Raw genomic sequence first — 12,925 nt, 5'->3', positions numbered from 1 at the left:
ACTCTCCTCGAAACAGGGTGTAATTCTGGCGGTCGTGAGTCCCGTTCCATTTCCTACCCCCTCCTCTCCCCCCGCCCCAGCCCTTGCACCAAAGGTAAGGTGAAGACTGTTGTGTCGTGACTTTGCTTCTTTGTTGCCATAACTAATCCTTGCACTTTGTGTTTTGTCCTTCCCACAGGGTAACTCGCTTCTTTTCATGCCCAATGTTCTCAAGGTATATTTGGAAAATGGACAGACCAAAGCCTTTAGATATGAGAAAAATACAACTGTGAAGGTAGTGAAGACTGCTGGTTTTCTTTGCTCCCTGTGTATTTTCACCCTTGTTGATTTTGCCAAATGAAACTCCTATTAATTTACTTTATTTATCTAGCCTGGGAAAAACTGAACAGAAAAATCTCAGTACAGTTGTCAATGAGTCCAGGAGATGATAAAGTGTCTCGCCTGTATCATTTATTCTGTTGCTGCTCAAATAGCATAGCTGACACAGAGACACTCTGGTAATGGCTTTTAGTTCTGTGCTGTCTGCTCCTAGATCTATATATACATATTACTGAAAATCTGTATATGCGTATTGCTGAAAGGCTATGCACTTCCTGTCCAAAAAACGTACTTCCTGTTGTCACAATTTTGGTCATGCTTTTCTGTCAACATTTAACAGTGTAAATTGGTATGTCAACATTTCCATTCACTGTCATAATGTATTTGCAGGCTCTGGCCCTTAGGTGGCTCTGTGGAGTGATGTATTTTCCCCAATATAATTTCTTTTTAAATTCGATCCTGGGATGTGGACGTCGCTGGCAAAGCCAGCATTTACTGCCCATCCCTAGTTGCCCTCGAGAAGGTGGTGGTGAGCCGCCTTCTTGAATTGCTGCAGTCCGTGTGGTGAAGATGCTCCCACAGTGCTGTTAGGGAGGGAGTTCCAGGATTTTGACCCAGCAACGATGAATGAACGGCGATATACTTCCAAGTCAGGATGGTGTGTGACTTGGAGGGGAACTTGGAGGTGGTGATGTTCCTTGTATATGATGTATATCAAAGACTCTAAATTCAATAACTGACCATGAGAATTGCCACGGGTAATTATATACAAATATACCTAATAATGCCGAGTCAGAATTGGAGTTAGCGTGCATGTAAGGCTAGATTCACCAATTCTGTGTTCCCCTTGAGCACAGCTCTCCTCTGGGAGAATGATTGATGTATATGCATCCTGTGGATGAATGGTTTCAAAATTAAGGAACTGGCAGTGTGAGAAATCTGATGAGTGAAGCTCCAACAACACTCATGAAGCTTGACACCATCCGGGACAAAGCAGCCCGCTTGATTGGCACCCGATCCACCACCTTAAACATTCACTCCCTCCACCACTGGCGCACTGTGGCTGCAGTGTGTGCCATCTACAAGATGCACTGCAGCAACTTGCCAAGGTCTCTTCGACAGCACCTCCCAGGCCCACAACCTTTACCACCTAGAAGGACAAGGGCAGCAGACACCATCTAGACTTGGAAATATATCGCTGTTCCTTCATCGTCGTTGGGTCAAAATCCTGGAACTCCCTCCCTAACAGCACTGTTGGAGTACCTTCACCACAAGGACTGCAGCGGTTCAAGAAGACGGCTCAAGGGCAATTAAGGATGGGCAATAAATGCTGACCTTGCCTGCGATGCCCACATCCCAGGAACGAATTAAAAAAATGGCTGGCCAGTAACTTCTTTGAGAGTTTAAATTATGTCATAAACTGCAAGAGCAAGGATTGATTAGTCTGTAGGCATCTGCTGAGCTGTGAAATGAGGTAACATTGAGGTAACAACAGAGACTACACTTCAAAAGTACTTAATTGGCTGTAAACCGCTTTGGAATGCCCTGTGGTCAGGAAAGGTGTTGTATAGATGCTATTTCTTTCTTTAATGCACATCAACAATAAGCAAAAGAGCAGCCAACTGAGTCGAACACCAGACAAGGCGGTGAACAAAAATTATCTATATGGAGGGAGGCACGTTTGTCAACATTTGTTTTTTGAATGTGATTTTGAGGGTAATATCCGATAGCGTGTCAATTCACGGTGTAAGTGGATAAAAGCACTTATCCACCAGCATAAAGGTTTTGAGAGGCTAAATTCTACACTGTCACAGAGATTCATATATTGTAACGGAAATAAAACAACTCTGAAATTTTGCAAGCAAATGTAACCAGCCGATTAAGAAAAGCTTTGAAGAGCATTTAGACATTGGCATAACAGCACAGGCGAAGGATATCAGGAAAGTGAAGTGAGAATTACTGTTTATTTATCACATCGGACTTTCTATTAACAATTGCAAGCGACAATGGGGGAAAACTTGGGATGCTTTGCACCTCCTGTTAGCGCCCAAAGAGGAGTGCCGGACTCTTGGAGCGCAGCCGGCACTCTGCGGTGGGGACCGTTCAGGAGGCCAGGAACGGGAGCGCAGGCAGGTGCTGGCAGGCGGCCAGCAACAAAAATGGCCACCCCGCACCTCGCCTTTAAATTGCGCCTCCCCGGCCGCAGGTAGGACCCCCTGACCACGTCCTACATAGTGTCCGGCGGTAAGTCAGGGGGTGCTCCTGAAGATCACTGCCGGGTGCGAGCGGGGTGCGGTGCACGGCGATGACATCATCGGTGGCGGCGCAGTGCCGCGGGGCGCTACTGGTTAGCGCCGCCGCTAACCGCCCGCTGAATTTTGCAGGAGGCGTGGGCGGCGTCGTGCCTGGTCGCTAGTTGCTTTGCGCCCCGTTAGTGCACTCATAGGGTGCTAACGGGAGGGGCAAAGCAACCCAATTTTTCCAGCTAAAGATTTGGAAAGTGGATCGAGCAGGGAGTGAGGACTGTGGGTAGTGCAGGGAGTGAGGACTGTGGGTAGTGCAGGGAGTGAGGACTGTGGGTAGTGCAGGGAGTGAGGACTGTGGGTAGTGCGGGGAGTGAGGACTGTGGGTAGTGCGGGGAGTGAGGACTGTGGGTAGTGCGGGGAGTGAGGACTGTGGGTAGTGCAGGGAGTGAGGACTGTGGGTAGTGCGGAGTGAGGACTGTGGGTAGTGCAGGGAGTGAGGACTGTGGGTAGTGCGGAGTGAGGACTGTGGGTAGTGGAGGGAGTGAGGACTGTGGGTAGTGCGGGGAGTGAGGACTGTGGGTAGTGCAGGGAGTGAGGACTGTGGGTAGTGGAGGGAGTGAGGACTGTGGGTAGTGGAGGGAGTGAGGACTGTGGGTAGTGGAGGAAGTGAGGACTGTGGGTAGTGCGGGGAGTGAGGACTGTGGGTAGTGGAGGGAGTGAGGACTGTGGGTAGTGGAGGGAGTGAGGACTGTGGGTAGTGGAGGGAGTGAGGACTGTGGGTAATGCGGGGAGTGAGGACTGTGGGTAGTGCGGGGAGTGAGGACTGTGGGTAATGCGGGGAGTGAGGACTGTGGGTAGTGGGAGTGAGGACTGTGGGTAGTGCGGGGAGTGAGGACTGTGGGTAGTGCGGGGATTGAGGACTGTGGGTAATGCGGGGAGTAAGGACTGTGGGTAGTGCGGGGAGTGAGGACTGTGGGTAGTGCGGGGAGTGAGGACTGTGGGTAGTGCGGGGAGTGAGGACTGTGGGTAGTGCGGGGAGTGAGGACTGTGGGTAGTGCAGGGAGTGAGGACTGTGGGTAGTGCGGGGAGTGAGGACTGTGGGTCGTGCGGGGAGTAAGGACTGTGGGTAGTGCGGGGAGTGAGGACTGTGCGTAGTGCGGGGAGTGAGGACTGTGGGTAGTGCGGGGAGTGAGGACTGTGGGTAGTGCGGGGAGTGAGGACTGTGGGTAGTGCGGGGAGTGAGGACTGTGGGTAGTGCAGGGAGTGAGGACTGTGGGTAGTGCGGGGAGTGAGGACTGTGGGTAGTGCAGGGAGTGAGGACTGTGGGTAGTGCGGAGTGAGGACTGTGGGTAGTGCGGGGAGTGAGGACTGTGGGTAGTGCAGGGAGTGAGGACTGTGGGTAGTGCGGAGTGAGGACTGTGGGTAGTGCGGGGAGTGAGGACTGTGGGTAGTGCAGGGAGTGAGGACTGTGGGTAGTGCGGGGAGTGAGGACTGTGGGTAGTGCAGGGAGTGAGGACTGTGGGTAGTGCAGGGAGTGAGGACTGTGGGTAGTGCGGGGAGTGAGGACTGTGGGTAGTGCAGGGAGTGAGGACTGTGGGTAGTGGAGGGAGTGAGGACTGTGGGTAGTGCGGGGAGTGAGGACTGTGGGTAGTGCGGGGAGTGAGGACTGTGGGTAGTGGAGTGAGTGAGGACTGTGGGTAGTGGAGGGAGTGAGGACTGTGGGTAGTGCGGGGAGTGAGGACTGTGGGTAGTGCGGGGAGTGAGGACTGTGGGTAGTGGAGGGAGTGAGGACTGTGGGTAGTGGAGGGAGTGAGGACTGTGGGTAGTGGAGGGAGTGAGGACTGTGGGTAGTGCGGGGAGTGAGGACTGTGGGTAGTGGAGGGAGTGAGGACTGTGGGTAGTGGAGGGAGTGAGGACTGTGGGTAGTGCGGGGAATGAGGACTGTGGGTAGTGCGGGGAGTGGGGACTGTGGGTAGTGGGAGTGAGGACTGTGGGTAGTGGAGGGAGTGAGGACTGTGGGTAGTGCAGGGAGTGAGGACTGTGGGTAGTGCGGGGAGTGAGGACTGTGGGTAGTGCGGGGAGTGAGGACTGTGGGTAGTGGGAGTGAGGACTGTGGGTAGTGGAGGGAGTGAGGACTGTGGGTAGTGCAGGGAGTGAGGACTGTGGGTAGTGCGGGGAGTGAGGACTGTGGGTAGTGCGGGGAGTGAGGACTGTGGGTAGTGGAGGGAGTGAGGACTGTGGGTAGTGCAGGGAGTGAGGACTGTGGGTAGTGGAGGGAGTGAGGACTGTGGGTAGTGGAGGGAGTGAGGACTGTGGGTAGTGGAGGGAGTGAGGACTGTGGGTAGTGCGGGGAATGAGGACTGTGGGTAGTGCGGGGAGTGGGGACTGTGGGTAGTGGAGGGAGTGAGGACTGTGGGTAGTGGGAGTGAGGACTGTGGGTAGTGGAGGGAGTGAGGACTGTGGGTAGTGCAGGGAGTGAGGACTGTGGGTAGTGCAGGGAGTGAGGACTGTGGGTAGTGCAGGGAGTGAGGACTGTGGGTAGTGCAGGGAGTGAGGACTGTGGGTAGTGCAGGGAGTGAGGACTGTGGGTAGTGGAGGGAGTGAGGACTGTGGGTAGTGCAGGGAGTGAGGACTGTGGGTAGTGCAGGGAGTGAGGACTGTGGGTAGTGCAGGGAGTGAGGACTGTGGGTAGTGCGGGGAGTGAGGACTGTGGGTAGTGCGGGGAGTGAGGACTGTGGGTAGTGGAGGGAGTGAGGACTGTGGGTAGTGCGGGGAGTGAGGACTGTGGGTAGTGCGGGGAGTGAGGACTGTGGGTAGTGCGGGGATTGAGGACTGTGGGTAGTGGAGGGAGTGAGGACTGTGGGTAGTGGAGGGAGTGAGGACTGTGGGTAGTGCGGGGAGTGAGGACTCTGGGTATTGCAGGGAGTGAGGACTGTGGGTAGTGCGGAGTGAGGACTGTGGGTAGTGCGGGGAGTGAGGACCGTGGGTAGTGCGGGGTGAGGACTGTGGGTAGTGCGGGGAGTGAGGACTGTGGGTAGTGCGGAGTGAGGACTGTGGGTAGTGCGGGGAGTGAGGACTGTGGGTAGTGCGGAGTGAGGACTGTGGGTAGTGCGGGGAGTGAGGACTGTGGGTAGTGCGGAGTGAGGACTGTGGGTAGTGCGGGGAGTGAGGACTGTGGGTAGTGCGGGGAGTGAGGACTGTGGGTAGTGCAGGGAGTGAGGACTGTGGGTAGTGCGGGGAGTGAGGACTGTGGGTAGTGGAGGGAGTGAGGACTGTGGGTAGTGGGAGTGAGGACTGTGGGTAGTGCGGGGAGTGAGGACTGTGGGTCGTGCGGGGAGTGAGGACTGTGGGTAGTGCGGGGAGTGAGGACTGTGGGTAGTGCAGGGAGTGAGGACTGTGGGTAGTGCGGAGTGAGGACTGTGGGTAGTGCGGGGAGTGAGGACTGTGGGTAGTGCAGGGAGTGAGGACTGTGGGTAGTGCGGGGAGTGAGGACTGTGGGTAGTGCAGGGAGTGAGGACTGTGGGTAGTGCGGGGAGTGAGGACTGTGGGTAGTGCAGGGAGTGAGGACTGTGGGTAGTGCGGGGAGTGAGGACTGTGGGTAGTGCGGGGAGTGAGGACTGTGGGTAGTGCAGGGAGTGAGGACTGTGGGTAGTGCAGGGAGTGAGGACTGTGGGTAGTGCGGGGAGTGAGGACTGTGGGTAGTGCGGGGAGTGAGGACTGTGGGTAGTGGAGGGAGTGAGGACTGTGGGTAGTGCAGGGAGTGAGGACTGTGGATAGGGCGGGGAGTGAGGACTGTGGGTAGTGGAGGGAGTGAGGATTGTGGGTAGTGCGGGGAGTGAGGACTGTGGGTAGTGCGGGGAGTGAGGACTGTGGGTAGTGGAGGGAGTGAGGATTGTGGGTAGTGCGGGGAGTGAGGACTGTGGGTAGTGCGGGGAGTGAGGACTGTGGGTAGTGGAGGGAGTGAGGACTGTGGGTAGTGCGGGGAGTGAGGACTGTGGGTAGTGCGGGGAGTGAGGACTGTGGGTAGTGCGGGGAGTGAGGACTGTGGGTAGTGCGGAGTGAGGACTGTGGGTAGTGGGAGTGAGGACTGTGGGTCGTGCGGGGAGTGAGGACTGTGGGTAGTGCAGGGAGTGAGGACTGTGGGTAGTGCAGGGAGTGAGGACTGTGGGTAGTGCGGGGAGTGAGGACTGTGGGTAGTGCGGGGAGTGAGGACTGTGGGTAGTGCGGGGAGTGAGGACTGTGGGTAGTGCGGGGAGTGAGGACTGTGGGTAGTGCGGGGAGTGAGGACTGTGGGTAGTGCGGAGTGAGGACTGTGGGTAGTGGGAGTGAGGACTGTGGGTCGTGCGGGGAGTGAGGACTGTGGGTAGTGCGGGGAGTGAGGACTGTGGGTAGTGGGAGTGAGGACAGTGGGTAGTGGGAGTGAGGACTGTGGGTCGTGCGGGGAGTGAGGACTGTGGGTAGTGCAGGGACTGAGGACTGTGGGTAGTAGGAGTGAGGACTGTGGGTAGTGGGAGTGAGGACTGTGGGTCGTGCGGGGAGTGAGGACTGTGGGTCGTGCGGGGAGTGAGGACTGTGGGTAGTGCGGGGAGTGAGGACTGTGGGTCGTGCGGGGAGTGAGGACTGTGAGTAGTGGGAGTGAGGACTGTGGGTAGTGGGAGTGAGGACTGTGGGTAGTGCGGGGAGTGAGGACTGTGGGTAGTGCAGGGAGTGAGGACTGTGGGTAGTGCGGGGAGTGAGGACTGTGGGTAGTGCGGGGAGTGAGGACTGTGGGTAGTGCGGGGAGTGAGGACTGTGGGTAGTGCAGGGAGTGAGGACTGTGGATCGAGCAGGGAGTGAGGATTGTGGGTAGTGCGGGGAGTGAGGACTGTGGGTAGTGGAGGGAGTGAGGACTGTGGGTAGTGGAGGGAGTGAGGACTGTGGGTAGTGCGGGGAGTGAGGACTGTGGGTAGTGCGGGGAGTGAGGACTGTGGGTAGTGCAGGGAGTGAGGACTGTGGATCGAGCAGGGAGTGAGGATTGTGGGTAGTGCGGGGAGTGAGGACTGTGGGTAGTGGAGGGAGTGAGGATTGTGGATAGGGCGGGGAGTGTTGACTGTGGGTAGTGCGGAGTGAGGACTGTGGGTAGTGCGGGGAGTGAGGACTGTGGGTAGTGCAGGGACTGAGGACTGTGGGTAGTGCGGGGAGTGAGGACTGTGGGTAGTGGGAGTGAGGACTGTGGGTAGTGGGAGTGAGGACTGTGGGTCGTGCGGGGAGTGAGGACTGTGGGTAGTGCGGGGAGTGAGGACTGTGGGTCGTGCGGGGAGTGAGGACTGTGGGTAGTGGGAGTGAGGACTGTGGGTAGTGGGAGTGAGGACTGTGGGTAGTGCGGGGAGTGAGGACTGTGGGTAGTGCGGGGAGTGAGGACTGTGGGTAATGCGGGGAGTGGGGGCTGTGGGTAGTGCGGGGAGTGAGGACTGTGGGTAGTGCGGGGAGTGAGGGCTGTGGGTAGTGCAGGGAGTGAGGACTGTGGGTAGTGCAGGGAGTGAGGACTGTGGGTAGTGCGGGGAGTGAGGACTGTGGGTAGTGCGGGGAGTGAGGACTGTGGGTAGTGCGGGGAGTGAGGACTGTGGGTAGTGCGGGGAGTGAGGACTGTGGGTAGTGGGAGTGAGGACTGTGGGTAGTGCGGGGAGTGAGGACTGTGGGTAGTGCGGGGAGTGAGGACTGTGGGTAGTGCGGGGAGTGAGGACTGTGGGTAGTGCGGGGAGTGAGGACTGTGGGTAGTGGGAGTGAGGACTGTGGGTAGTGCGGGGAGTGAGGACTGTGGGTAGTGCGGGGAGTGAGGACTGTGGGTAGTGCGGGGAGTGAGGACTGTGGGTAGTGGAGGGAGTGAGGCCTGTGGGTAGTGGCGGGAGTGAGGACTGTGGGTAGTGGAGGGAGTGAGGACTGTGGGTAGTGCGGGGAGTGAGGACTGTGAGTAGTGGAGGGAGTGAGGACTGTGGGTAGTGGAGGGAGTGAGGACTGTGGGTAGTGGAGGGAGTGAGGACTGTGGGTAGTGCGGGGAGTGAGGACTGTGGGTAGTGCGGGGAGTGAGGACTGTGGGTAGTGGAGGGAGTGAGGACTGTGGGTAGTGCAGGGAGTGAGGACTGTGGGTAGTGGAGGGAGTGAGGACTGTGGGTAGTGGAGGGAGTGAGGACTGTGGGTAGTGGAGGGAGTGAGGACTGTGGGTAGTGCGGGGAATGAGGACTGTGGGTAGTGCGGTGAGTGAGGACTGTGGGTAGTGCAGGGAGTGAGGACTGTGGGTAGTGCAGGGAGTGAGGACTGTGGGTAGTGCAGGGAGTGAGGACTGTGGGTAGTGCGGGGAGTGAGGTCTGTGGGTAGTGCGGGGAGTGAGGACTGTGGGTAGTGCGGGAAGTGAGGACTGTGGGTCGTGCGGGGAGTGAGGACTGTGGGTCGTGCGGGGAGTGAGGACTGTGGGTAGTGCGGGGATTGAGGACTGTGGGTAGTGCAGGGAGTGAGGTCTGTGGGTAGTGCAGGGAGTGAGGACTGTGGGTAGTGCGGGGAGTGAGGACTGTGGGTAGTGCAGGGAGTGAGGTCTGTGGGTAGTGCAGGGAGTGAGGACTGTGGGTCGTGCGGGGAGTGAGGACTGTGGGTAGTGCGGGGATTGAGGACTGTGGGTAGTGGAGGGAGTGAGGACTGTGGGTAGTGCGGGGAGTGAGGACTGTGGGTAGTGCAGGGAGTGAGGACTGTGAGTAGTGCGGGGAGTGAGGACTCTGGGTAATGAAGGGAGTGAGGACTGTGGGTAGTGGGAGTGAGGACTGTGGGTAGTGCGGGGAGTGAGGACTGTGGGTAGTGCGGAGTGAGGACTGTGGGTAGTGCGGGGAGTGAGGACTGTGGGTAGTGCGGAGTGAGGACTGTGGGTAGTGCGGGGAGTGAGGACTGTGGGTAGTGCGGGGAGTGAGGACTGTGGGTAGTGCGGAGTGAGGACTGTGGGTAGTGCGGGGAGTGAGGACTGTGGGTAGTGCGGGGAGTGAGGACTGTGGGTAGTGCGGAGTGAGGACTGTGGGTAGTGCGGGGAGTGAGGACTGTGGGTAGTGCGGAGTGAGGACTGTGGGTAGTGCGGAGTGAGGACTGTGGGTAGTGCGGGGAGTGAGAACTGTGGGTAGTGCGGGGAGTGAGGACTGTGGGTAGTGCGGGGAGTGAGGACTGTGGGTAGTGCGGGGAGTGAGGACTGTGGGTAGTGCGGGGAGTGAGGACTGTGAGTAGTGGAGGGAGTGAGGACTGTGGGTAGTGGGAGTGAGAACTGTGGGTAGTGCGGAGTGAGGACTGTGGGTAGTGCGGGGAGTGAGGACTGTGGGTAGTGCGGGGAGTGAGGACTCTGGGTAGTGCGGAGTGAGGACTGTGGGTAGTGCGGAGTGAGGACTGTGGGTAGTGCAGGGAGTGAGGACTGTGGGTAGTGCGGGGAGTGAGGACTGTGGTAGTGCAGGGAGTGAGGACTGTGGGTAGTGCGGGGAGTGAGGACTGTGGGTAGTGCGGGGAGTGAGGACTGTGGGTAGTGGAGGGAGTGAGGATTGTGGGTAGTGCGGGGAGTGAGGACTGTGGGTAGTGCGGGGAGTGAGGTCTGTGGGTAGTGCGGGGAGTGAGGACTGTGGGTAGTGCGGGAAGTGAGGACTGTGGGTCGTGCGGGGAGTGAGGACTGTGGGTCGTGCGGGGAGTGAGGACTGTGGGTAGTGCGGGGATTGAGGACTGTGGGTAGTGCAGGGAGTGAGGTCTGTGGGTAGAGCAGGGAGTGAGGACTGTGGGTAGTGCGGGGAGTGAGGACTGTGGGTAGTGCAGGGAGTGAGGTCTGTGGGTAGTGCAGGGAGTGAGGACTGTGGGTCGTGCGGGGAGTGAGGACTGTGGGTAGTGCGGGGATTGAGGACTGTGGGTAGTGGAGGGAGTGAGGACTGTGGGTAGTGCGGGGAGTGAGGACTGTGGGTAGTGCAGGGAGTGAGGACTGTGAGTAGTGCGGGGAGTGAGGACTCTGGGTAATGAAGGGAGTGAGGACTGTGGGTAGTGGGAGTGAGGACTGTGGGTAGTGCGGGGAGTGAGGACTGTGGGTAGTGCGGAGTTAGGACTGTGGGTAGTGCGGGGAGTGAGGACTGTGGGTAGTGCGGAGTGAGGACTGTGGGTAGTGCGGGGAGTGAGGACTGTGGGTAGTGCGGGGAGTGAGGACTGTGGGTAGTGCGGAGTGAGGACTGTGGGTAGTGCGGGGAGTGAGGACTGTGGGTAGTGCGGGGAGTGAGGACTGTGGGTAGTGCGGAGTGAGGACTGTGGGTAGTGCGGGGAGTGAGGACTGTGGGTAGTGCGGAGTGAGGACTGTGGGTAGTGCGGAGTGAGGACTGTGGGTAGTGCGGGGAGTGAGGACTGTGGGTAGTGCGGGGAGTGAGGACTGTGGGTAGTGCAGGGAGTGAGGACTGTGGGTAGTGCGGGGAGTGAGGACTGTGGGTAGTGCGGGGAGTGAGGACTGTGAGTAGTGGAGGGAGTGAGGACTGTGGGTAGTGGGAGTGAGAACTGTGGGTAGTGCGGAGTGAGGACTGTGGGTAGTGCGGGGAGTGAGGACTGTGGGTAGTGCGGGGAGTGAGGACTCTGGGTAGTGCGGAGTGAGGACTGTGGGTAGTGCGGAGTGAGGACTGTGGGTAGTGCAGGGAGTGAGGACTGTGGGTAGTGCGGGGAGTGAGGACTGTGGTAGTGCAGGGAGTGAGGACTGTGGGTAGTGCGGGGAGTGAGGACTGTGGGTAGTGCGGGGAGTGAGGACTGTGGGTAGTGGAGGGAGTGAGGATTGTGGGTAGTGCGGGGAGTGAGGACTGTGGGTAGTGCGGGGAGTGAGGACTGTGGGTAGTGCGGGGAGTGAGGACTGTGGGTAGTGCGGGGAGTGAGGACTGTGGGTAGTGGGAGTGAGGACTGTGGGTAGTGGAGGGAGTGAGGACTGTGGGTAGTGGAGGGAGTGAGGACTGTGGGTAGTGGAGGGAGTGAGGACTGTGGGTAGTGGCGGGGAGTGAGGACTGTGGGTAGTGGGAGTGAGGACTGTGGGTAGTGGAGGGAGTGAGGACTGTGGGTAGTGGAGGGAGTGAGGACTGTGGGTAGTGGCGGGAGTGAGGACTGTGGGTCGTGGAGGGAGTGAGGACTGTGGGGAGTGCGGGGAGTGAGGACTGTGGGTAGTGGAGGGAGTGAGGACTGTGGGTAGTGGAGGGAGTGAGGACTGTGGGTAGTGGAGGGAGTGAGGACTGTGGGTAGTGCGGGGAGTGAGGACTGTGGGTAGTGCGGGGAGTGAGGACTGTGGGTAGTGGAGGGAGTGAGGACTGTGGGTAGTGGAGGGAGTGAGGACTGTGGGTAGTGGCGGGAGTGAGGACTGTGGGTCGTGGAGGGAGTGAGGACTGTGGGTAGTGGAGGGAGTGAGGACTGTGGGTAGTGGAGGGAGTGAGGACTGTGGGTAGTGGAGGGAGTGAGGACTGTGGGTAGTGGAGGGAGTGAGGACTGTGGGTAGTGCGGGGAGTGAGGACTGTGGGTAGTGCGGGGAGTGAGGACTGTGGGTAGTGGAGGGAGTGAGGACTGTGGGTAGTGCGGGGAGTGAGGACTGTGGGTAGTGCGGGGAGTGAGGACTGTGGGTAGTGGAGGGAGTGAGGACTGTGGGTAGTGCAGGGAGTGAGGACTGTGGGTAGTGGAGGGAGTGAGGACTGTGGGTAGTGGAGGGAGTGAGGACTGTGGGTAGTGGAGGGAGTGAGGACTGTGGGTAGTGCGGGGAATGAGGACTGTGGGTAGTGCGGGGAGTGAGGACTGTGGGTAGTGGAGGGAGTGAGGACTGTGGGTAGTGCAGGGAGTGAGGACTGTGGGTAGTGCAGGGAGTGAGGACTGTGGGTAGTGCAGGGAGTGAGGACTGTGGGTAGTGCGGGGAGTGAGGACTGTGGGTAGTGGAGGGAGTGAGGATTGTGGGTAGTGCGGGGAGTGAGGATTGTGGGTAGTGCGGGGAGTGAGGACTGTGGGTAGTGCGGGGAGTGAGGACTGTGGGTAGTGGGAGTGAGGACTGTGGGTAGTGGGAGTGAGGACTGTGGGTCGTGCGGGGAGTGAGGACTGTGGGTAGTGCGGGGAGTGAGGACTGTGGGTAGTGCAGGGAGTGAGGACTGTGGGTAGTGCGGAGTGAGGACTGTGGGTAGTGCGGGGAGTGAGGACTGTGGGTAGTGCGGGGAGTGAGGACTGTGGGTAGTGCGGAGTGAGGACTGTGGGTAGTGCGGGGAGTGAGGACTGTGGGTCGTGCGGGGAGTGAGGACTGTGGGTAGTGCGGAGTGAGGACTGTGGGTAGTGCGGGGAGTGAGGACTGTGTGTCGTGCGGGGAGTGAGGACTGTGGGTA

At 58.6% G+C, this 12,925-nt stretch overlaps 1 protein-coding gene across 7 annotated transcripts in view; it reads left to right on the top strand.

Annotated features, from left to right (window-relative positions):
* Positions 1–12,925, top strand: part of frmpd1a (FERM and PDZ domain containing 1a) — a 294,153-nt gene that overhangs the window by 135,519 nt on the left and 145,709 nt on the right. For all 7 annotated transcript variants that reach the window (XM_085983574.1, XM_085983599.1, XM_085983605.1 and 4 more), the window contains one exon: positions 179–274. In XM_085983574.1, the coding sequence (XP_085839700.1) occupies positions 179–274 (96 nt within the window). The remainder of the gene's footprint in view (positions 1–178; positions 275–12,925) is intronic.

This window comes from Somniosus microcephalus, chromosome 1 (assembly GCF_052327205.1).
Source record: "Somniosus microcephalus isolate GS21.2 chromosome 1, FLI_Smic_1.0, whole genome shotgun sequence".
NCBI lineage: Eukaryota > Metazoa > Chordata > Chondrichthyes > Squaliformes > Somniosidae > Somniosus > Somniosus microcephalus.
Note: the sequence above shows the minus strand (reverse complement) of the source record. Positions and strands in the feature narration are given on the sequence as shown.